This window comes from Ammospiza nelsoni, chromosome 3, assembly GCF_027579445.1.
Source record: "Ammospiza nelsoni isolate bAmmNel1 chromosome 3, bAmmNel1.pri, whole genome shotgun sequence".
NCBI classification, from domain to species: domain Eukaryota; kingdom Metazoa; phylum Chordata; class Aves; order Passeriformes; family Passerellidae; genus Ammospiza; species Ammospiza nelsoni.
In genome coordinates this window covers 115,027,488-115,041,687 of record NC_080635.1, presented here as the reverse complement: position 1 = coordinate 115,041,687, position 14,200 = coordinate 115,027,488, and the positions used below count along the sequence as shown (strand labels likewise).

Below are 14,200 nucleotides of genomic sequence, written 5' to 3'. Positions count from 1 at the left end.
TCTTCTCATGAATTGCGTCAGTGGTCTCGAATTGTGTCGGTGGTCCCGAGGATGAAGTCAGGAATGTCTTCATCAGGTCTCTGTGACCCTCTGGCACGATCCAAGGCCCCCTGCTTCATGATGGATTGACACAGAGTCCCGGTGCTGGGCGTTGTTCTACTGGTTTCAATGTGCTCCTATACCGGTTCACGTGCTCCACTTCCAACTGTAAACAAGCTAATAATATAACAATTAGCTTTAGTTTAGGCACCTAATAATCGTTAAATACTGTTAGCATATTTAACTTCAATATGAATTGGTTCTACCCTCACTTAGAATCTTAAATTTCTAAAATCATAATCTGACAGGCCGTGGCAGCCCCATCGGCTGCTCTGTCCCAGTTCAGGGCCAGGGCTCCAAGCTCGGCCAGCAGCGAGCACGGCTGAGTCGGTCCGGGAAGGGCTCGGCTTCGGGGCCACAGCCCAACCCCGAACGGCTCAAGCACGGTTACAGGGAAAACTACACTTTTAGATCTGTTTTTAACCAGGAACACCAGGGGAGAGCGCGAACGCAGTCCCCCACTACCACAAATTATGCAGTCGAGTTTCCCGCATTTGGGGAAATCGCAGGGGTCAGCACACCCGGAGTGCAAGGGATGAGCCTCGCCCTGGGAAAACCACCTGCCTGATCATGGTGTCTCCCCTGCCAGGTAAGTATGCCCCACCCGCCCCGCCGCCCGCCTGCCCTGCCCAACGCACGCCCGCCCAGCGCACGCCCGCCCCGGCCCGGCCCCGACCCCGTCCGGCCCTGCCGCGCTGCAGCCCGGCCCGCACGGCCCGGCACGGCCCGGCCCGCGCCAAGCCCGCGGACGCGCCGGGACAGCGCGGGCTCGGCGCGGGATCGGGCCCGGCATGCCGCGCGGCGGGCACAAATCTGCATGGACACGCCCACAACTCCCCTCAAGCCCCGCCCCCTGCGGCCCGGCCCCGCCGGGAGCCCCGAGACCGCGGAGCCGCTGCCTCAGACCGGGCCGGTTTGGGCCGGGCTCCGCTCCCGCCGCTGCCTCAGACCGGGCCGGTTCGGGCCGGGCTCCGCTCCCGCCGCTGCCTCAGACCGGGCCGGTTTGGGCCGGGCTCCGCTCCCGCCGCTGCCCCGGGCCGTTCCTGCTCCGCTCCCGCCGCTGCCGGGGCTCGGGGCCGCCTCTCCCGCTGCCGGAGCTCCCTCTCCCCGGCACTGCCCGCTGCTGCCGCGCCCCTCCCGGTGCCCCCGCTCCGCTCCGCCCGCTCCTCCCGGGTCTCCCGCTCCCTCGGGCACGATCGGCCGGGCGAGCGGCGTTCGGGGTGCGAAAAATGCGGATTTTATGGTTGGCTTTTCGCAAATACACAAATGAATGTTATATGTGTTATGTTAGAAAGTTATGCTGTATTGATTTTCTTAAGTAGTGTGTTAAATATGGTTTTCGGTTATAACATAAGGTTAAAACAGAAACTATGCTATGTGAGATACTTTTTTTACAGAAAGGACTCGCAGCAATAACCCAGCCTGTACAAAGAGCCTTTTCACACTGCCAGCCCTCGCTGGGGCTCTCATCCCATCGCGGTTGGGCTCTCCTCACCCCTGCACTCCCGGCCCCAGCTCAGCTTTTGGGGACACTCGTTTCCCTCTCGCCCCAGGGTCCCCAGAGCCCAAGCCGGAGCTGTGAGGGCACCCAAATGTGGGAATGGGCTCTCTGTTGAGGGACTGATTAAATCATTCTGTGTCTGTTTAAAAAGGCAAAAAGCCCAGAAGTTTCTCTCCCCACTTTGGTAAAAAAACACGTCACAGGACCTTTAAGATCTCACCTCAAACCTAAGGTTACCTAATTAGACTCAGGCTAAAAAGTTTCACTTAGGAAATTCACTAGAGAAAGAAGAGAACAAAGGAAATAATCGCTTTTGTGGGGTGTTTTAGTAGGAGTAAGAACCTCTTGCCCCTGGCTCGGTTTTTCTCTGTAAGAGCTTTGTTATTTTGCCTTTTATTAAAACTTTTTCTGTTTCCAACAGTACCTCAGAAGCCATCCTGCTGATTTTATGCCATTCGGGGTAGCTGAGCTATCTCAAGCGTAACAAGTTCTCTGAGAGCTCCTAAGACCGCACTCAAAGAGAAACCCTAAAACTTTCCTGGGTGAATGGGCAGAGCTGCACTTTCCATGCATTTCCAGGGGAATATGCAAACAGAGTCCTTTGGGAAAGTTAATTGTGCATTTACTTTGGAAAAGTTAATTGTGCGTTTTGCACAGCAAACCCTGCCCCAGCAGTGGCAAAGGGCACTCGGGCACGTGGAGAAAGCGACGGGGTCATTTTGTGTTCCCAGTCCCGAATGCCATGGGATGTCCGAGGGATTTCCTGCCCCGAGGATTTCCTGCCCCGAGGGATTTCCTCCCGCTGCAGCAACACCACCAATGCCCTGTTACTCCACGGTCCCTCACAGCCAGTAACTCCAGACCAGGATATTCCAGTGCCCACTATAAAATCCAGGGCTCCATTCCCGGCTCGAGCGGCCCCAGAGGGTTCAGGGAGACGGGAGATGCCTGTGGTCCCTCCAGCCCAGCCCAGCTTCTTCCTCTCCTGCTCTTCCCTCGTGTCCGTGCCCAGCCCGTCCTGCCTGCAGCCCCCACTGTGATATCTGGGAGGTGTCAATGCCAGCCCAGGAGCTGCCCCTGCTCAGGGCTCGCCTTCTGCCAGTGTGCTGCCCTGGCACAGATTTGGGCATTGCTGCCCCTGGCACAGATTTGGGCATTGCTGCCCTGGCGCAGATGTGGGCATTGCTGCCCCTGGCACAGATTTGTTCATTTCTCGTGTCTCTTCTCCTTCCCTGGCGCTCCCTCCTGTGTCTTGGGCACCCCCTGGGCACTGCCCACCCTCTGTGCCCCCCGTGTCCTTCCCGGAGATCCCATCCCAGAGCTGGCACCGAGTGCGAGCAGCGCCGTGAGAGAGAGACAGCGCCGCGCCTGCTGCTCGTGCCGGGTCTGGGGCCCTTCGGGGACTGGTTCTGTTCTGGATCTGGTTCCGTTCCGGGTCCGGTTCCGTCCCGGGTCCGGTTTCGTTCGGGATCCGTTCCGGGTCCGGTTCTGTTCCGGGTCCGGTTCCGTCCCGGGTCCGGTTTCGTTCGGGATCCGTTCCGGGTCCGGTTCCGTTCCGGGTCCGGTTCCGTTCGGGAGGGTCCGGACGCGCCCGGGCCGGGCGGGAGTCGCTCCGCCGCGCCGCCAGGGGGCGCCAACACGAGAGCGAGACACGAGGCGGGGTTGGGGAGGGGGCGTGGTCATGCAAATCACAGCGGGGCGGAGGGCGGTGTCATGGATGCGGGAGTTGTGGGCGTGTCCATGCAGATTTGTGCCCGCCGCGCGGCATGCCGGGCCCGATCCCGCGCCAAGCCCGCGCTGTCCCGGCGCGTCCGCGGGCTTGGCGCGGGCCGGGCCGTGCCGGGCCGTGCGGGCCGGGCCGCAGCGCGGCAGGGCCGGGAGGGGTCGGGGCCGGGCCGGGGCGGGCGTGCGCTGGGCGGGCGTGCGTTGGGCAGGGCAGGCGGGCGGCGGGGCGGGTGGGGCATACTTACCTGGCAGGGGAGACACCATGATCAGGCAGGTGGTTTTCCCAGGGCGAGGCTCATCCCTTGCACTCCGGGTGTGCTGACCCCTGCGATTTCCCCAAATGCGGGAAACTCGACTGCATAATTTGTGGTAGTGGGGGACTGCGTTCGCGCTCTCCCCTGGTGTTCCGGTTCAAGAACAGAAAGAACTTCCAGACGTTCTCTACAAAGACCCTCTTGTCCTGGTTGTTCCCTGGGCCGGAGCGGCGCTGGTCCTTCCAAGATCCGTTCCTGCCCCGATAAATCCCGCCCCGCTCCGTGCCGCACCCCACAGAACCCCGCCCGGGCCGAGGCAGGAGGTGCCGGGGTCGCTCCGCCCTTTTACAGCCCAAATTAACCTGTAATAAATCTGGTTATCCAATGTCTCATCCCGGCCCTCCTCACGCTGCGGTCCCAGAGCCTCCCGCGGGTGCGCTCCCGCTGCCCCCGTCCTGCCGCGGGTCTGTCAGCCCGAGGAAGCCCCGGGGCAGGCAGCGAGCGCAGGACCCCGCAGTGACGCCCGGCACGCAGTGTTACCACACGAGTTTATTTAAATAAAACCGAACACAGATGCAGCGTTGCGACCGGAGTGATGAACCAGACAAGCGATGCGACGGGGACATGGCAGCCGGGGCGGGCGGGCGTGCGAGCCCTGGCGGTGACCCAGCCCAGCCCCGGCTCCCGGGGGCCGCCGGCGAGAGGAGGGGGCGCGCTGCCGTTCCGTGCCGTGCCGTGCCGTGCCGAGCACGGCCCCCTCTCCGGGACCCCCGTGGCTGCCATGGCCGCGCTGGGCTGGGCTCTCCCTTTCACCTTCGCAGGAAGCTGAACCCACTTCTCTCTCCTCTGCTGCGCGGCCTCTCGCTCCAGCAGGCTGGCGCTCGCTGTGCCGCGGGGGTCCCGGGGCCCTGAGGGTCCCAGCGAGGTGAGCAGCCCCCAGGACCGGGCCTCCCTTCTCACTCTCACCGGGGCGGGACGCGGCGCTCGCTCGCACCGGGGGGACAACAGAAATAAATACGGGGAGGGGGTGGCTGGGCAGGCCCCGGCCGGGGCCAGAGCCCGTCCCCAGCCCCAGCCCCGGCGCAGCCGCGCTCCTCGCCGGGGGATGGCGGCTGCCGATGGAGATGGTGCTTCCCCAGCCCGGAGCTGCCCGTGGCGTGTGCCGGGCGGGGCGCGGGCTCGGAGCTCGATGTCTGTGCTGGGGGCGGCGCGGGGGGCGCAGGGGGCGCGGGCCGGGGCTAGTACTCGTCCTGCTCCTCTGGCGGCTGCTCCTCCAGCTCGTCATCCTCCGGTGGGGCAAAGCCCTCCTGGGGGGAACAGGGGTGGCACGGCTGGGCACGCCAGCCTCCACCCGGCGTGGCAAAGCCCTGGCAGCCCACGGAGTGAACAAGGACAACCGGGGGGAAGGGAGTCCCTCCCTGCCCAGGGAATTCCAGGGACGCGGGCTCCATCCCGGCCCTCACCTCCGTGGCATAGAGCACGCTGACGATGCCGGTGATGATGGGGCTGTTCTCGTTCTCGTGCTCCTGGCAGATGAGCTCGATGTCCCGCAGTTTGCTGAAGTAGAAATCCCGCTCCTTCTCCAGCCCGTCCACTGTCAGCTTCAGGTCCATCAGCTGTGGGACAGGGAGATGTTCAAAACCTCCAGCCCCCATCCCCACGGTGCCCCCCGGTGCCCCCCACCCCTGGCAGGGACCCCTGCCCTCCGTACCTGTAGCAGACCCCACGGAGCTGGCAAGAGCTCCATGGAGGACGGAGACTTAACAGCAGGAACCACTGAGTTGTGATGAGACAGCAAAATAAGCTCCTGTTTTCTACTTCTCACCCCATAGCTTATCTCTGTAACCCCACAGGCCACTTTTCCCTGACCCCTACTATTGGACAAGTTTGGATCCCCCTATACTCTATAAAAATGGCTGTTTTAGCCCATCTGACAGAAGAGCTGTCACTGGAACCCTTCACAGACTCCCCAGTAAACCATCGCTGTGGAACACCAGGACCTCTCCTTCTCCTCTCTCACGTCTGCTTCTGCCCCAGCCAAAGGCGCCCTAGCGAGCAAGCAAAGAGCTGGAATGCTAAGAGAGCTGAGAGTCGGTGAAGAGCTGGAATCACTGAGCTTGCTAAAGGTGGCCAGTGGCTGTGAGCTGCCTGGGCATTCGGGCACTCTGTGCCAGAGGGACTGAGCTATCCGGAATGGCTGGTGGCTGCCTGGGCATTCGGGCACTCTGTGCCAGAGGGAGTGAGCTATCTGGAATGGCTGGTGGCTGCCTGGGCATTCGGGCACTCTGTCCCCCACAGGGACTGAGCTATCTGGAATGGCTGGTGGCTGCCTGGGCATTCGGGCACTCTGTGCCAGAGGGACTGAGCTATCCAGAATGGCTGGTGGCTGCCCGGGCATTCGGGCACTCTGTGCCAGAGGGACTGAGCTATCTGGAATGGCTGGTGGCTGCCTGGGCATTCGGGCACTCTGTGCCACAGGGACTGAGCTATCCGGAATGGCTGGTGGCTGCCTGGGCATTCGGGCACTCTGTGCCAGAGGGACTGAGCTATCTGGAATGGCTGGTGGCTGCCTGGGCATTCGGGCACTCTGTGCCAGAGGGAGTGAGCTATCTGCAATGGCCTGGCTCGGGGACAAGCCCAGCTCTGGCTCCTCACCCACCTGCTGGTTGAGCTCCAGGATCTGCGCGTCGGCCTCGGTGCCGCCGTTGCGGGCGGCGGGCGAGTTTTTCCGTAGGATGCCGCTGGGCACGGTGCCGAGGCGGGCGGGGTTCGGGCTGTTCTTGGGGCCCGTGGGCGAGGTCCTCTGGGGCACTTGACGGCACACGGGGACCAATGGGTTAATGCCGGCTGGGGGGGCTGCCGCAGGGACCACCCCCCGTGCACTGAGCGGGGGGCAGCAGCCAGGGCGGACGGATCCCCTGTGCAGAGCCACGGCTCCAAGCTCCACCTGCAGCCTCCCCCTGCCTCAGTTTCCCCTGGCAAATCTCACCCCCACCCTCCCAGGGTGCTCGTGGCTTGTTTGGGGGTCGGCATGCAGGCTGAGGAGACCCCAAACCTTGACAGCGCCCACTGGGCCAGCACAGGGAGCCCCCAGTGCCCACGGGAGCTGCGTGGCACGGGGGGGGGATGGCAGCCAGGGGTGGCAAACCAGCCCAGGCCGGGCTGAGCAGGCAGGTGGAGCAGGCAGGACCCCTGTGCTCTGCAGTCTGGGTGTCCTGCAGCCCCCCGTGGCAGGCAGGGCAGGGCAGGGGCAGGGTGGGGCAGGGATAGGGCATGGCAGGGCAGGGAAGGGGCAGGACAGGGCAGGACAGGGCAGGGCAGGGAAGGGGCAGGGGCAGGGCAGAGACAGGGCAGGGCAGGGGCAGGGATAGGGCAGGGCAGAGACAGGGCAGGGCAGGGCAGGGAAGGGGCAGGACAGGGCAGGGGCAGGGGCAGGGCAGGGCAGGGCAGGGGCAGGGCAGAGACAGGGCAGGGCAGAGACAGGGCAGGGCAGGGCAGGGCAGGGCAGGGCAGGGAAGGGGCAGGGCAGGGCAGGGGCAGGGCAGGGCAGGGCAGGGAAGGGGCAGGGGCAGGGCAGAGACAGGGCAGGGCAGGGCAGGGCAGGGCAGGGAAGGGGCAGGGCAGGGCAGGGGCAGGGGCAGGGCAGGGCAGGACAGGGCAGGGGCAGGGCAGAGACAGGGCAGGGCAGGGCAGGGAAGGGGCAGGGCAGAGACAGGGCAGGGCAGGGGCAGGGCAGGGCAGGACAGGGCAGGGGCAGGGCAGAGACAGGGCAGGGCAGGGCAGGGCAGGGCAGGGCAGCAGCAGAGCAGGGCACAGGCAGGGACAGGGGGACGCCTGGCCGTGACCAGGGGTGCAGAGGGCGGGGGGCAGCGCTCGCTGGGGGACAGCCCCGGACATTACCTGCGGTGCCAATGGGTTTCTTGGGTTTGTTGTAGATGTGATCACCTGGGTTAGGGGGGGGCGCCACGTCCTGGCCCTGCCGTGCCAGCAGAGGGTTGTACTCCTTCCCGTCGTAGTTGGCGTCAAAGAACTTCTTGAACCACTGGATGAACTCAAAATTGTCCTGGAACTTGCCCTTCACCAGCCGCTCCACGGCGATGATCTGGGGGCACACGGGGGCTCGGCAGGGACACCGGCACGGGGGTGCCAGCCTCCCACGGCGTGCCGGCCCCCGCTGCCCCCGTGCACCTACTTTGTCCACTCCCATCTTCTTGAAGGCGGCCTGCAGCACCTTGAAGTTGTGGATGTACTCGTGCTCCAGCTTGGCCTGGAACTTCACCTTGCGCAGGTGCACGCAGCCGGGGAACAGCATGTCCATGAACTGGCAATAGGCAGCCCCTGCGCCGGGCCCAGCCACGGTCACGGGGGGCTGGGGGCACCCTGGTGGCGCCCCCCGCGTCCCCCGCGAGCCCACCTGAGCAGAGCTGCTCGATCTTGGTGTAGTTGAGCTGCAGGGAGTCGTTGACCCAGGCCAGCATGTCATGGCGGCTCAGGTTCTCGCTGGTCACCGACGTGGAGTACACATTGACGGCCATGCCCCAGCTGCCAAGAGATGGGGGTCACACTGGCACCCCGGGCACCCCAACCCTGCAACAGGGGCACTGGCACCCGGGGTGCCCATCCCACACCAGGGGCACTGGAACCCATTGTGCCCATCCCACCCAGACACCAACCCCAGGGGCACTGGGACCCGGGGCATCCATCCCAACTGTGCTCCAACCCCAGGGGCACTGGGACCCGGGGCATCCATCCCAACTGTGCCCCAACCCCAGGGGCACTGGGATCCAGAGCACCCATCCCAACTGTGCCCCAACACCAGGGGCACTGGGATCCAGAGCACCCATCCCAACTGTGCTCCAACCCCAGGGGCACTGGGACCCGGGGCATCCATCCCACCTGTGCTCCAACCCCAGGGGCACTGGGATCTGGGGTGTCCATCCCAACTGTGCTCCAACACCAGGGGCACTGGGACCCGGGGTGTCCATTCCAACCAGACTCCAACACCAGGGGCCCTGGGATCCAGAGCACCCATCCCAACTGTGCTCCAACCCCAGGGGCACTGGGACCTGGGGCATCCATCCCACCCAGACTCCAACACAAGGGGCAGGGACACGGGCACTGCCGAGGGGATGCCAGCCCTGCCCAGGGCACTGCCCTGGCTGAGCCCGGGGGCTCCGGGGGCTGCTGCCCTTAAGCCGCTTAGGGCCCCCCTCTCGGGCCCCCGGTGCCGCCTAATCTGCCGGGGCCGGGGCCGGGATCGGGGTCCATTAGAGCAGGGCTTACAGGGGCAACATCTGCCGGCCGCGGCCTCCGCCCAGATGGCCGGGGGCTGCGGGACCCCCCGGCTGCGGTGCCAGCCCGGCAGGGCACGGGGGGCACGCGGAGCCCCGCTGTCACTGCCCTGCACAACCGCTCCGGTGCGGCCCCGAGCAGCGGCCCCTTCCCGGAGCGGGGCTCCCGGTGCTCCCGGTGCTCCCGGTGCCCCCCCCGGCGGCAGCGGCGGCAGCGGCGCCGTTAATCCGCTTCCCTCCCGGCGAGGGGGGCCGGGCCGGGCCAGCTGCCAGGCGGGGGCAGGGGCAGGGGGGGTGCAGCCCCCAGAGCCCGCTCCAGTGCCACATCCCGGGGGATGAGGGGGGCACAGCAGCAGCAGCAGCAGCAGCGCACATCTGCGCCCCGGGGCTGCGGGGCGCTGCCACCCCCGGGCGCTGCCACCCCCGGGCCCGTTGGGGGGCGGAAGGTCCCGGCGGCCGCAGTGCCCCCGTGTCCGGTACAGCCCCGCCGTGACTCAGCACCGGCGATGCCGCAGCCGGTTGAACCCCTCCGGGACCCCCGGGCCCCCCGTCCCGGCCCGCCGTGTTACCGCACGCACCCGCGGGGGGGGTCGGTATTTTTAGCCGCCGCCGCCGCCGCCCCCGCACGGCGAGGTGCGCACCGGCCCGCTCCCGGTACAATCCCAGCCCGTTTGGCGGCACGGCGCGGGCAGGGGTCCCCCGGGGCCGCCCCCATCGCGCCCCCTCCCCTGGCTCCGGCGGCGGAGCTGAGTCATGCGCGGCGCTGAGCCAGAGCCACGCGCACTGCGGTGCCGCGGCTGCCGGTACCGGGGCTGCGGCGGGCACGGGGCACGGCAACGGGGCAGGGGCTGCCTGCCCGCACGGCGAGGAGCGGCTGAGACCCCCCTGCCATCGCGGCCCCTCCCCAGATAACGGGGCAGCCCCCAAAGCATCAGCCGGGCCGGCGGGGGATGCCCGCGGGACCGGCACGGCCATCGCCGGGGCTCTGCGGCATCGCCCGTGCTGGGGAACGGGGCCGGGACCCCCAGAATCCCCGCCGGGATGAACGGGGCTGTCACCGCGCCAGCCGCACCTCGAGTCCCGCACACGGCGGCACACGTGAGAGCGCGGGGGCGAACCCCGACACGGGGGGGGCACCGTGATCCCCACCGAGAACCGTGACACGGGGGGGCACCCACCGAGAGCCCTGACACGGGGGGGAGCACCGTGATCCACACCGAGAACCGTGACACGGGGGGAGCACCGTGATCCCCACGAGCATCCCGACACGCGGAGGGAACCTTGCCCCACCGGGAGCACCGTGACCCCGCCAGGCACCGCGGGCGGAGCGGGGCCGCCGCCCGGTGCCGCCCCGCCCGTCCCGACCCTCCCGAGCGCGTTCCGAGCCCCGGGCGCAGCGCGGAGCCCGCCCCGGTGTAATGACAGGGCGGCCGGTGCCCGTTCCGAGCCGCGGCCGCCCCGGCGCCGGGGATGGAACCGAGGGCCCGGCCGGTTTGCCGCGGCTCTCGCCAAAAACCCGAATAAAAATCAGAACAGAACCCGGATTCCCGGCGGCCGAGAGGAGAGGAGAGGAGAGGAGAGCAGAGGGGTCGGTCGGTCGGTAGGCACCGGCCGGGCGGGGACGCTTACCGCTGCATTTTAATTGTCCGGGCGGGAGCCGCTAATCACGGCCCGACGGCGGCCGCCGAAGCCCCGGGCGTGCGTCCGTGCCCGTCCCGCACGCAGAGGTCGTCCGGGCCCGGTCCCGCGGCGCAGCCCCCGCGGCCGCTCTGCCCAAACAAACGGGAGCAGAGTGAGGCCGAGGGCGGCAGCACCGGGAGCCCCGCGCCGGGAGCGGAGCGGCACCGCGGTACCGCCGGCGCGAGCTGGGCCGCTGCGACTGGCGGCGTCTATTTTGGGAGCCGTCCCGGTGGCTTCTCAAGTGACAAACGCGCCAGGGGGGTGGCAGACAGCCCGGCGGGGGCCGAGCGCCGTGCGGGGCTGGCGGCGGCCACGGGGGCCCGGCCGCGGCTCGCCCACGTCCCCCCGGGAGCCCCGGAGCCGCTTCCCCCGCCCCAGCGGAGCATCCCCGCGCTCCGGTGTGCACGGGGGGTTCGCCGGGACCGGCAGCGCCCAGCTCCGCTCCGGCTCCATCCCCGGCTCCATCCCCGGCTCCATCCCCGGCTCCGTACCGGCTCCGGCCCCGGCACCCTGTCCCCGGTTCCCGGCGGCGGCGGCAGCGCCCGTCCCGGCCCGCGGCGAGGCACGGCGGCCGTTCCGGCACCGGGAGCTGGCGATGCCCGCCCGCCCCGATCCCCCCGCCGCGCTCGGCTCCCGCTAACCTAAATAACTCGGTACGGCGGCGGCGGGAGCATGTGCAGAGCGCGGCCCTCCCTCCCCCCGCTCCTGAAATATTAATGCCGCGGGATGAGCCGAGCCGAGCCGAGCCGAGCCGAGCCGAGCCGTGCCGAGCCGAGCCGGGAACGCGCTGGCATCCCCAGCCGGGACAGCGCGCCCGGGACACGCAGCCGGGCAGGGCTGTCCCCAAAGTGTCCCCAAAGGGACCGCACCGTGCCCGCACCGTGTCAGGGACCGGGGCTGCGGGCCGGGGAGGAGCCGCTCGGGAAGATCCCGGTGGGAGATGGGTCTGGATATCCCGGGAGTGGCGGGAGAGCGCAGAGAAGGGCCCCGGGCCCGTCCCGACACGCGCGCGTCCCTGACAGCGTCACCTCACCGGGGACACCGCCGCACCGGCGCCGTGCCGCCATGAGCGCGAGGACCGGGAGCGCGTCACGGCCGGTGTGTCACGGCCGGTGTGTCACGGTGACAGCCACCTGCCGCTCCGGACCGCCGCGGCGGCATCGCCCGCGGGACGGGACCGGCGGCACCGGCGGCGCCCGAGCGGCGGCGGCCGCGTCCCGCAGGTCTCCGGGTGATGCCCGGGCCCTGATGATGCCCGGTACCGGCAGCGATGCCCGGTGCTGCGCGGGGCCGGAGCAGAGACTGCAGCTCCCGGCGCGCCGTACCGGTGCCGTGCCGTGCTGGGGCCGTTCCGTGCCGTGCCGTACCCACAAGAGCCACGGCCGGGACGCAGGAGCGGCCGCCGCTGAGTCAGGCCGGGCCTGGCCGCCACCGGCCCCGCGGCCCCGCTCGGCCCCGCCGCTCGGCCCGGACCCGTCCGCGGCCCGGCTCCAACCGCTCCATCCCCGGCGTTACCGCACGAACCGGCCCCCCTCACCTCGGCACGCTCCGTGGCCCCTCGCCCCTCTGGCCCGGCTCCTCCAGCCCCGTTCCCGGCCCGGCCCCGCCGCTCCATCCGCAAGGCCCCGCCGCGGCCCCCCCGGCCGGTGCTGCCGGGCGGCGGCGGCCGGTGCGGGATGCGGCGATGGCAGCGGCGCCGTGCGCTCCCCTCCGTGCCCCCGGGCGGCCCCGCCGCACTCACCGCTCGGCCGCGGCCGCCGCCGCTCAGCTGCCCCCGCTCCGCCGCTCCGGGACCGGGACCGGGACCGGGCCGGAACCGCACGGACCGACCGCGCCTGCGCCGCCCCCCCCGCGGGCGGTGCCAACGGCCCCGTCCCGCCCCCGCTACCATGGCAACGGGCTTGACCACGCCTCCTTTGGGCGCTGAAATGGCTTGGCCACGCCCCATTCGCCATCGCAACTGCTCTGGCCGCGCCCCTCTGTGCTGCCATGGCAACGCTCATGGCCACTCCCCCTCCGCCATGACAACAAACATGGCCTCGCCCTTGTCGCCATGGCAACGGGCCCGACCAGCGCCCTCTGGTGGCGGGAGGTGAGTTCTGCACCCCAGAGCCCGCGGGGACCCCCCAAACACCCCCAGAGCCCCCAAACACCCCCTAAACAACCCCAAACACCCCCAGAGGCCCTGAACACCCCCTAAATACCCTCAGAACCCCCTGAACACCACCCAAACACCCCCAGAGCCCCCAGACCCCCTAAACATCCCCAGAGACCCTCAACTCCCCTCTAAATACCCCATAAACATCCCCAGAGCCCCCCAACCCCCTCCTAGAGTCCCCTAAACACTTCCAGAGCCCGTGGAGACTCCCCCAAACACCCCCAGACCCCCTAAACACTGCGGAAGTCCCACAAACACCCCATAAACACCCCCAGACTCCCCCTAAACACCCCCAGACCCCTTGACCCCCCCAACCCCCCATTAAACACCACAGACACCCCTAAACACCCCCAGAGCCCCCCAAACACCCCCAGGCCCCTTGGGACCCTTCCCATGACCGTTCTGTGACCCTTCAGGACTCTTCCTGGCCCCCACCCAGAGCCCCCCCAGACCCCTCTAAACCCCCCAAGATCCCCTCAAGGGAGACCCTGGGACCTGTGGGGACTCACCCAGAGCGCCCCAGACGCCGCTGCAGCCCCCCAGGACCCCCCACCCCCTGCACCCCCTGTTTGTGCCCCGGACTCAGGGCCAGCGCTGTGAGCTCCCCTTGTCTCCCGCCATGTCCCCATGCGTGGCCCCACGTGCCCACACGTGTCCCCAAACCTTCACGCACGTCCCGTGTCCCCTTGTGTTCCACCTCCATCTCCTGTCCCCACATGTGCCCCCCCGGGGTCCCCCATGACCCCCTCTGTGGCCCCATGTCCCCACATGTCCCCCTATGTCCCCGTGTCCCCATATCCCCTCGGTGTCCCTCTGTCTCCCCCATGTCCCCCTGTGTCCCCCCATGTCCCTGTGTCCCCATGATCCTCTCTGTGTCCCCCCCATGTCCCCATGTCAGGGCTCTGTGTCCCTCTGTCCACCCATGTCCCCATGATCCCCTCGGTGTCCCCATGTCCCCCCCATGTCCCCCTGTGTCCCTCCATGTCCCCATGATCCCCTCTGTGTCCATCTGTCCCCCCCATGTCCCCGTGTCCCCCCATAACCGTTCGGTGTCCCCATGTCTCCCCCGGTGTCCCTGTGTCCCCCCGTGTCCCTCCCATGTCCCCCCGAGTCCCCCTGTGTCCCATCATGTCCCCATGTCCGGTCTCTTCCTGTCCCCAGGGCTGTGGTGTCCCCCTGCTGTCCCCCGTGTCCCCGTCCCCCCTGTCCCGGTGTCCCAGAGGCGCAGGCGGGGCTGTCCGTGCTGTCCCGGCCCGTTCCCGTGTCCCTGTCCCGGTGTCCCAGAGGCGCAGGCGGGGCTGTGAACGGTCTTTAATGAGCACACAACGGTTCCTACATCGGCCGTGCGACACCGCGGGGACACGGGACCCCCCCGGGGCCACCGCCCCGAACACCTACAGGGACCTACGGGGGCACAGGGGACACGGGGGGACACCCCCGCAGGGACCCGGGGATGGACAGGGGACACGGGGGGCAGGGGCTGCGACACCCC

At 68.3% G+C, this 14,200-nt stretch overlaps 1 protein-coding gene and 2 non-coding genes across 6 annotated transcripts; 1 reads left to right on the top strand and 2 right to left on the bottom strand.

The window, feature by feature from the left end:
* Window positions 1-532: 532 nt before the first annotated feature.
* On the bottom strand, window positions 533-696 carry LOC132071899 (U1 spliceosomal RNA). Its single transcript, XR_009418242.1, has one exon. It is a non-coding gene; the product is annotated as a U1 spliceosomal RNA (small nuclear RNA).
* Window positions 697-3,562: 2,866 nt separating this feature from the next.
* LOC132071887 (U1 spliceosomal RNA) lies at window positions 3,563-3,726 on the top strand. Its single transcript, XR_009418231.1, has one exon. It is a non-coding gene; the product is annotated as a U1 spliceosomal RNA (small nuclear RNA).
* Window positions 3,727-4,110: 384 nt separating this feature from the next.
* MAPRE3 (microtubule associated protein RP/EB family member 3) lies at window positions 4,111-12,400 on the bottom strand. 4 transcript variants are annotated; one of them, XM_059468030.1, is made up of 8 exons: window positions 12,292-12,370; window positions 10,500-10,639; window positions 7,994-8,121; window positions 7,772-7,917; window positions 7,480-7,681; window positions 6,239-6,390; window positions 5,043-5,195; window positions 4,111-4,886 (listed from the first exon to the last, which is right to left on the bottom strand). In XM_059468030.1, exons 2-8 carry the CDS (start codon window positions 10,505-10,507, stop codon window positions 4,818-4,820), a joined length of 858 nt encoding a protein of 285 aa, XP_059324013.1. In that variant the 5' UTR covers window positions 10,508-10,639; window positions 12,292-12,370; the 3' UTR covers window positions 4,111-4,817. The 4 variants fall into 4 exon arrangements, with proteins under 4 accessions (XP_059324013.1, XP_059324016.1, XP_059324014.1 ...); XM_059468033.1 differs by having other exon boundaries at window positions 7,525-7,681; XM_059468031.1 differs by lacking the exon at window positions 12,292-12,370 and adding an exon at window positions 11,042-11,094.
* Window positions 12,401-14,200: the final 1,800 nt, after the last annotated feature.

Excerpts from the sequence above, each read along its gene's own strand:
- MAPRE3 (XM_059468030.1), bottom strand. Across the intron at positions 6,391-7,479 it reads GAAACCCATTGGCACCGCAG|TGCCCCAGAGGACCTCGCCC; the intron begins GTAATGTCCGGG and ends TGTGCCGTCAAG. Across the intron at positions 4,887-5,042 it reads GCGTGCTCTATGCCACGGAG|GAGGGCTTTGCCCCACCGGA; the intron begins GTGAGGGCCGGG and ends TGTTCCCCCCAG.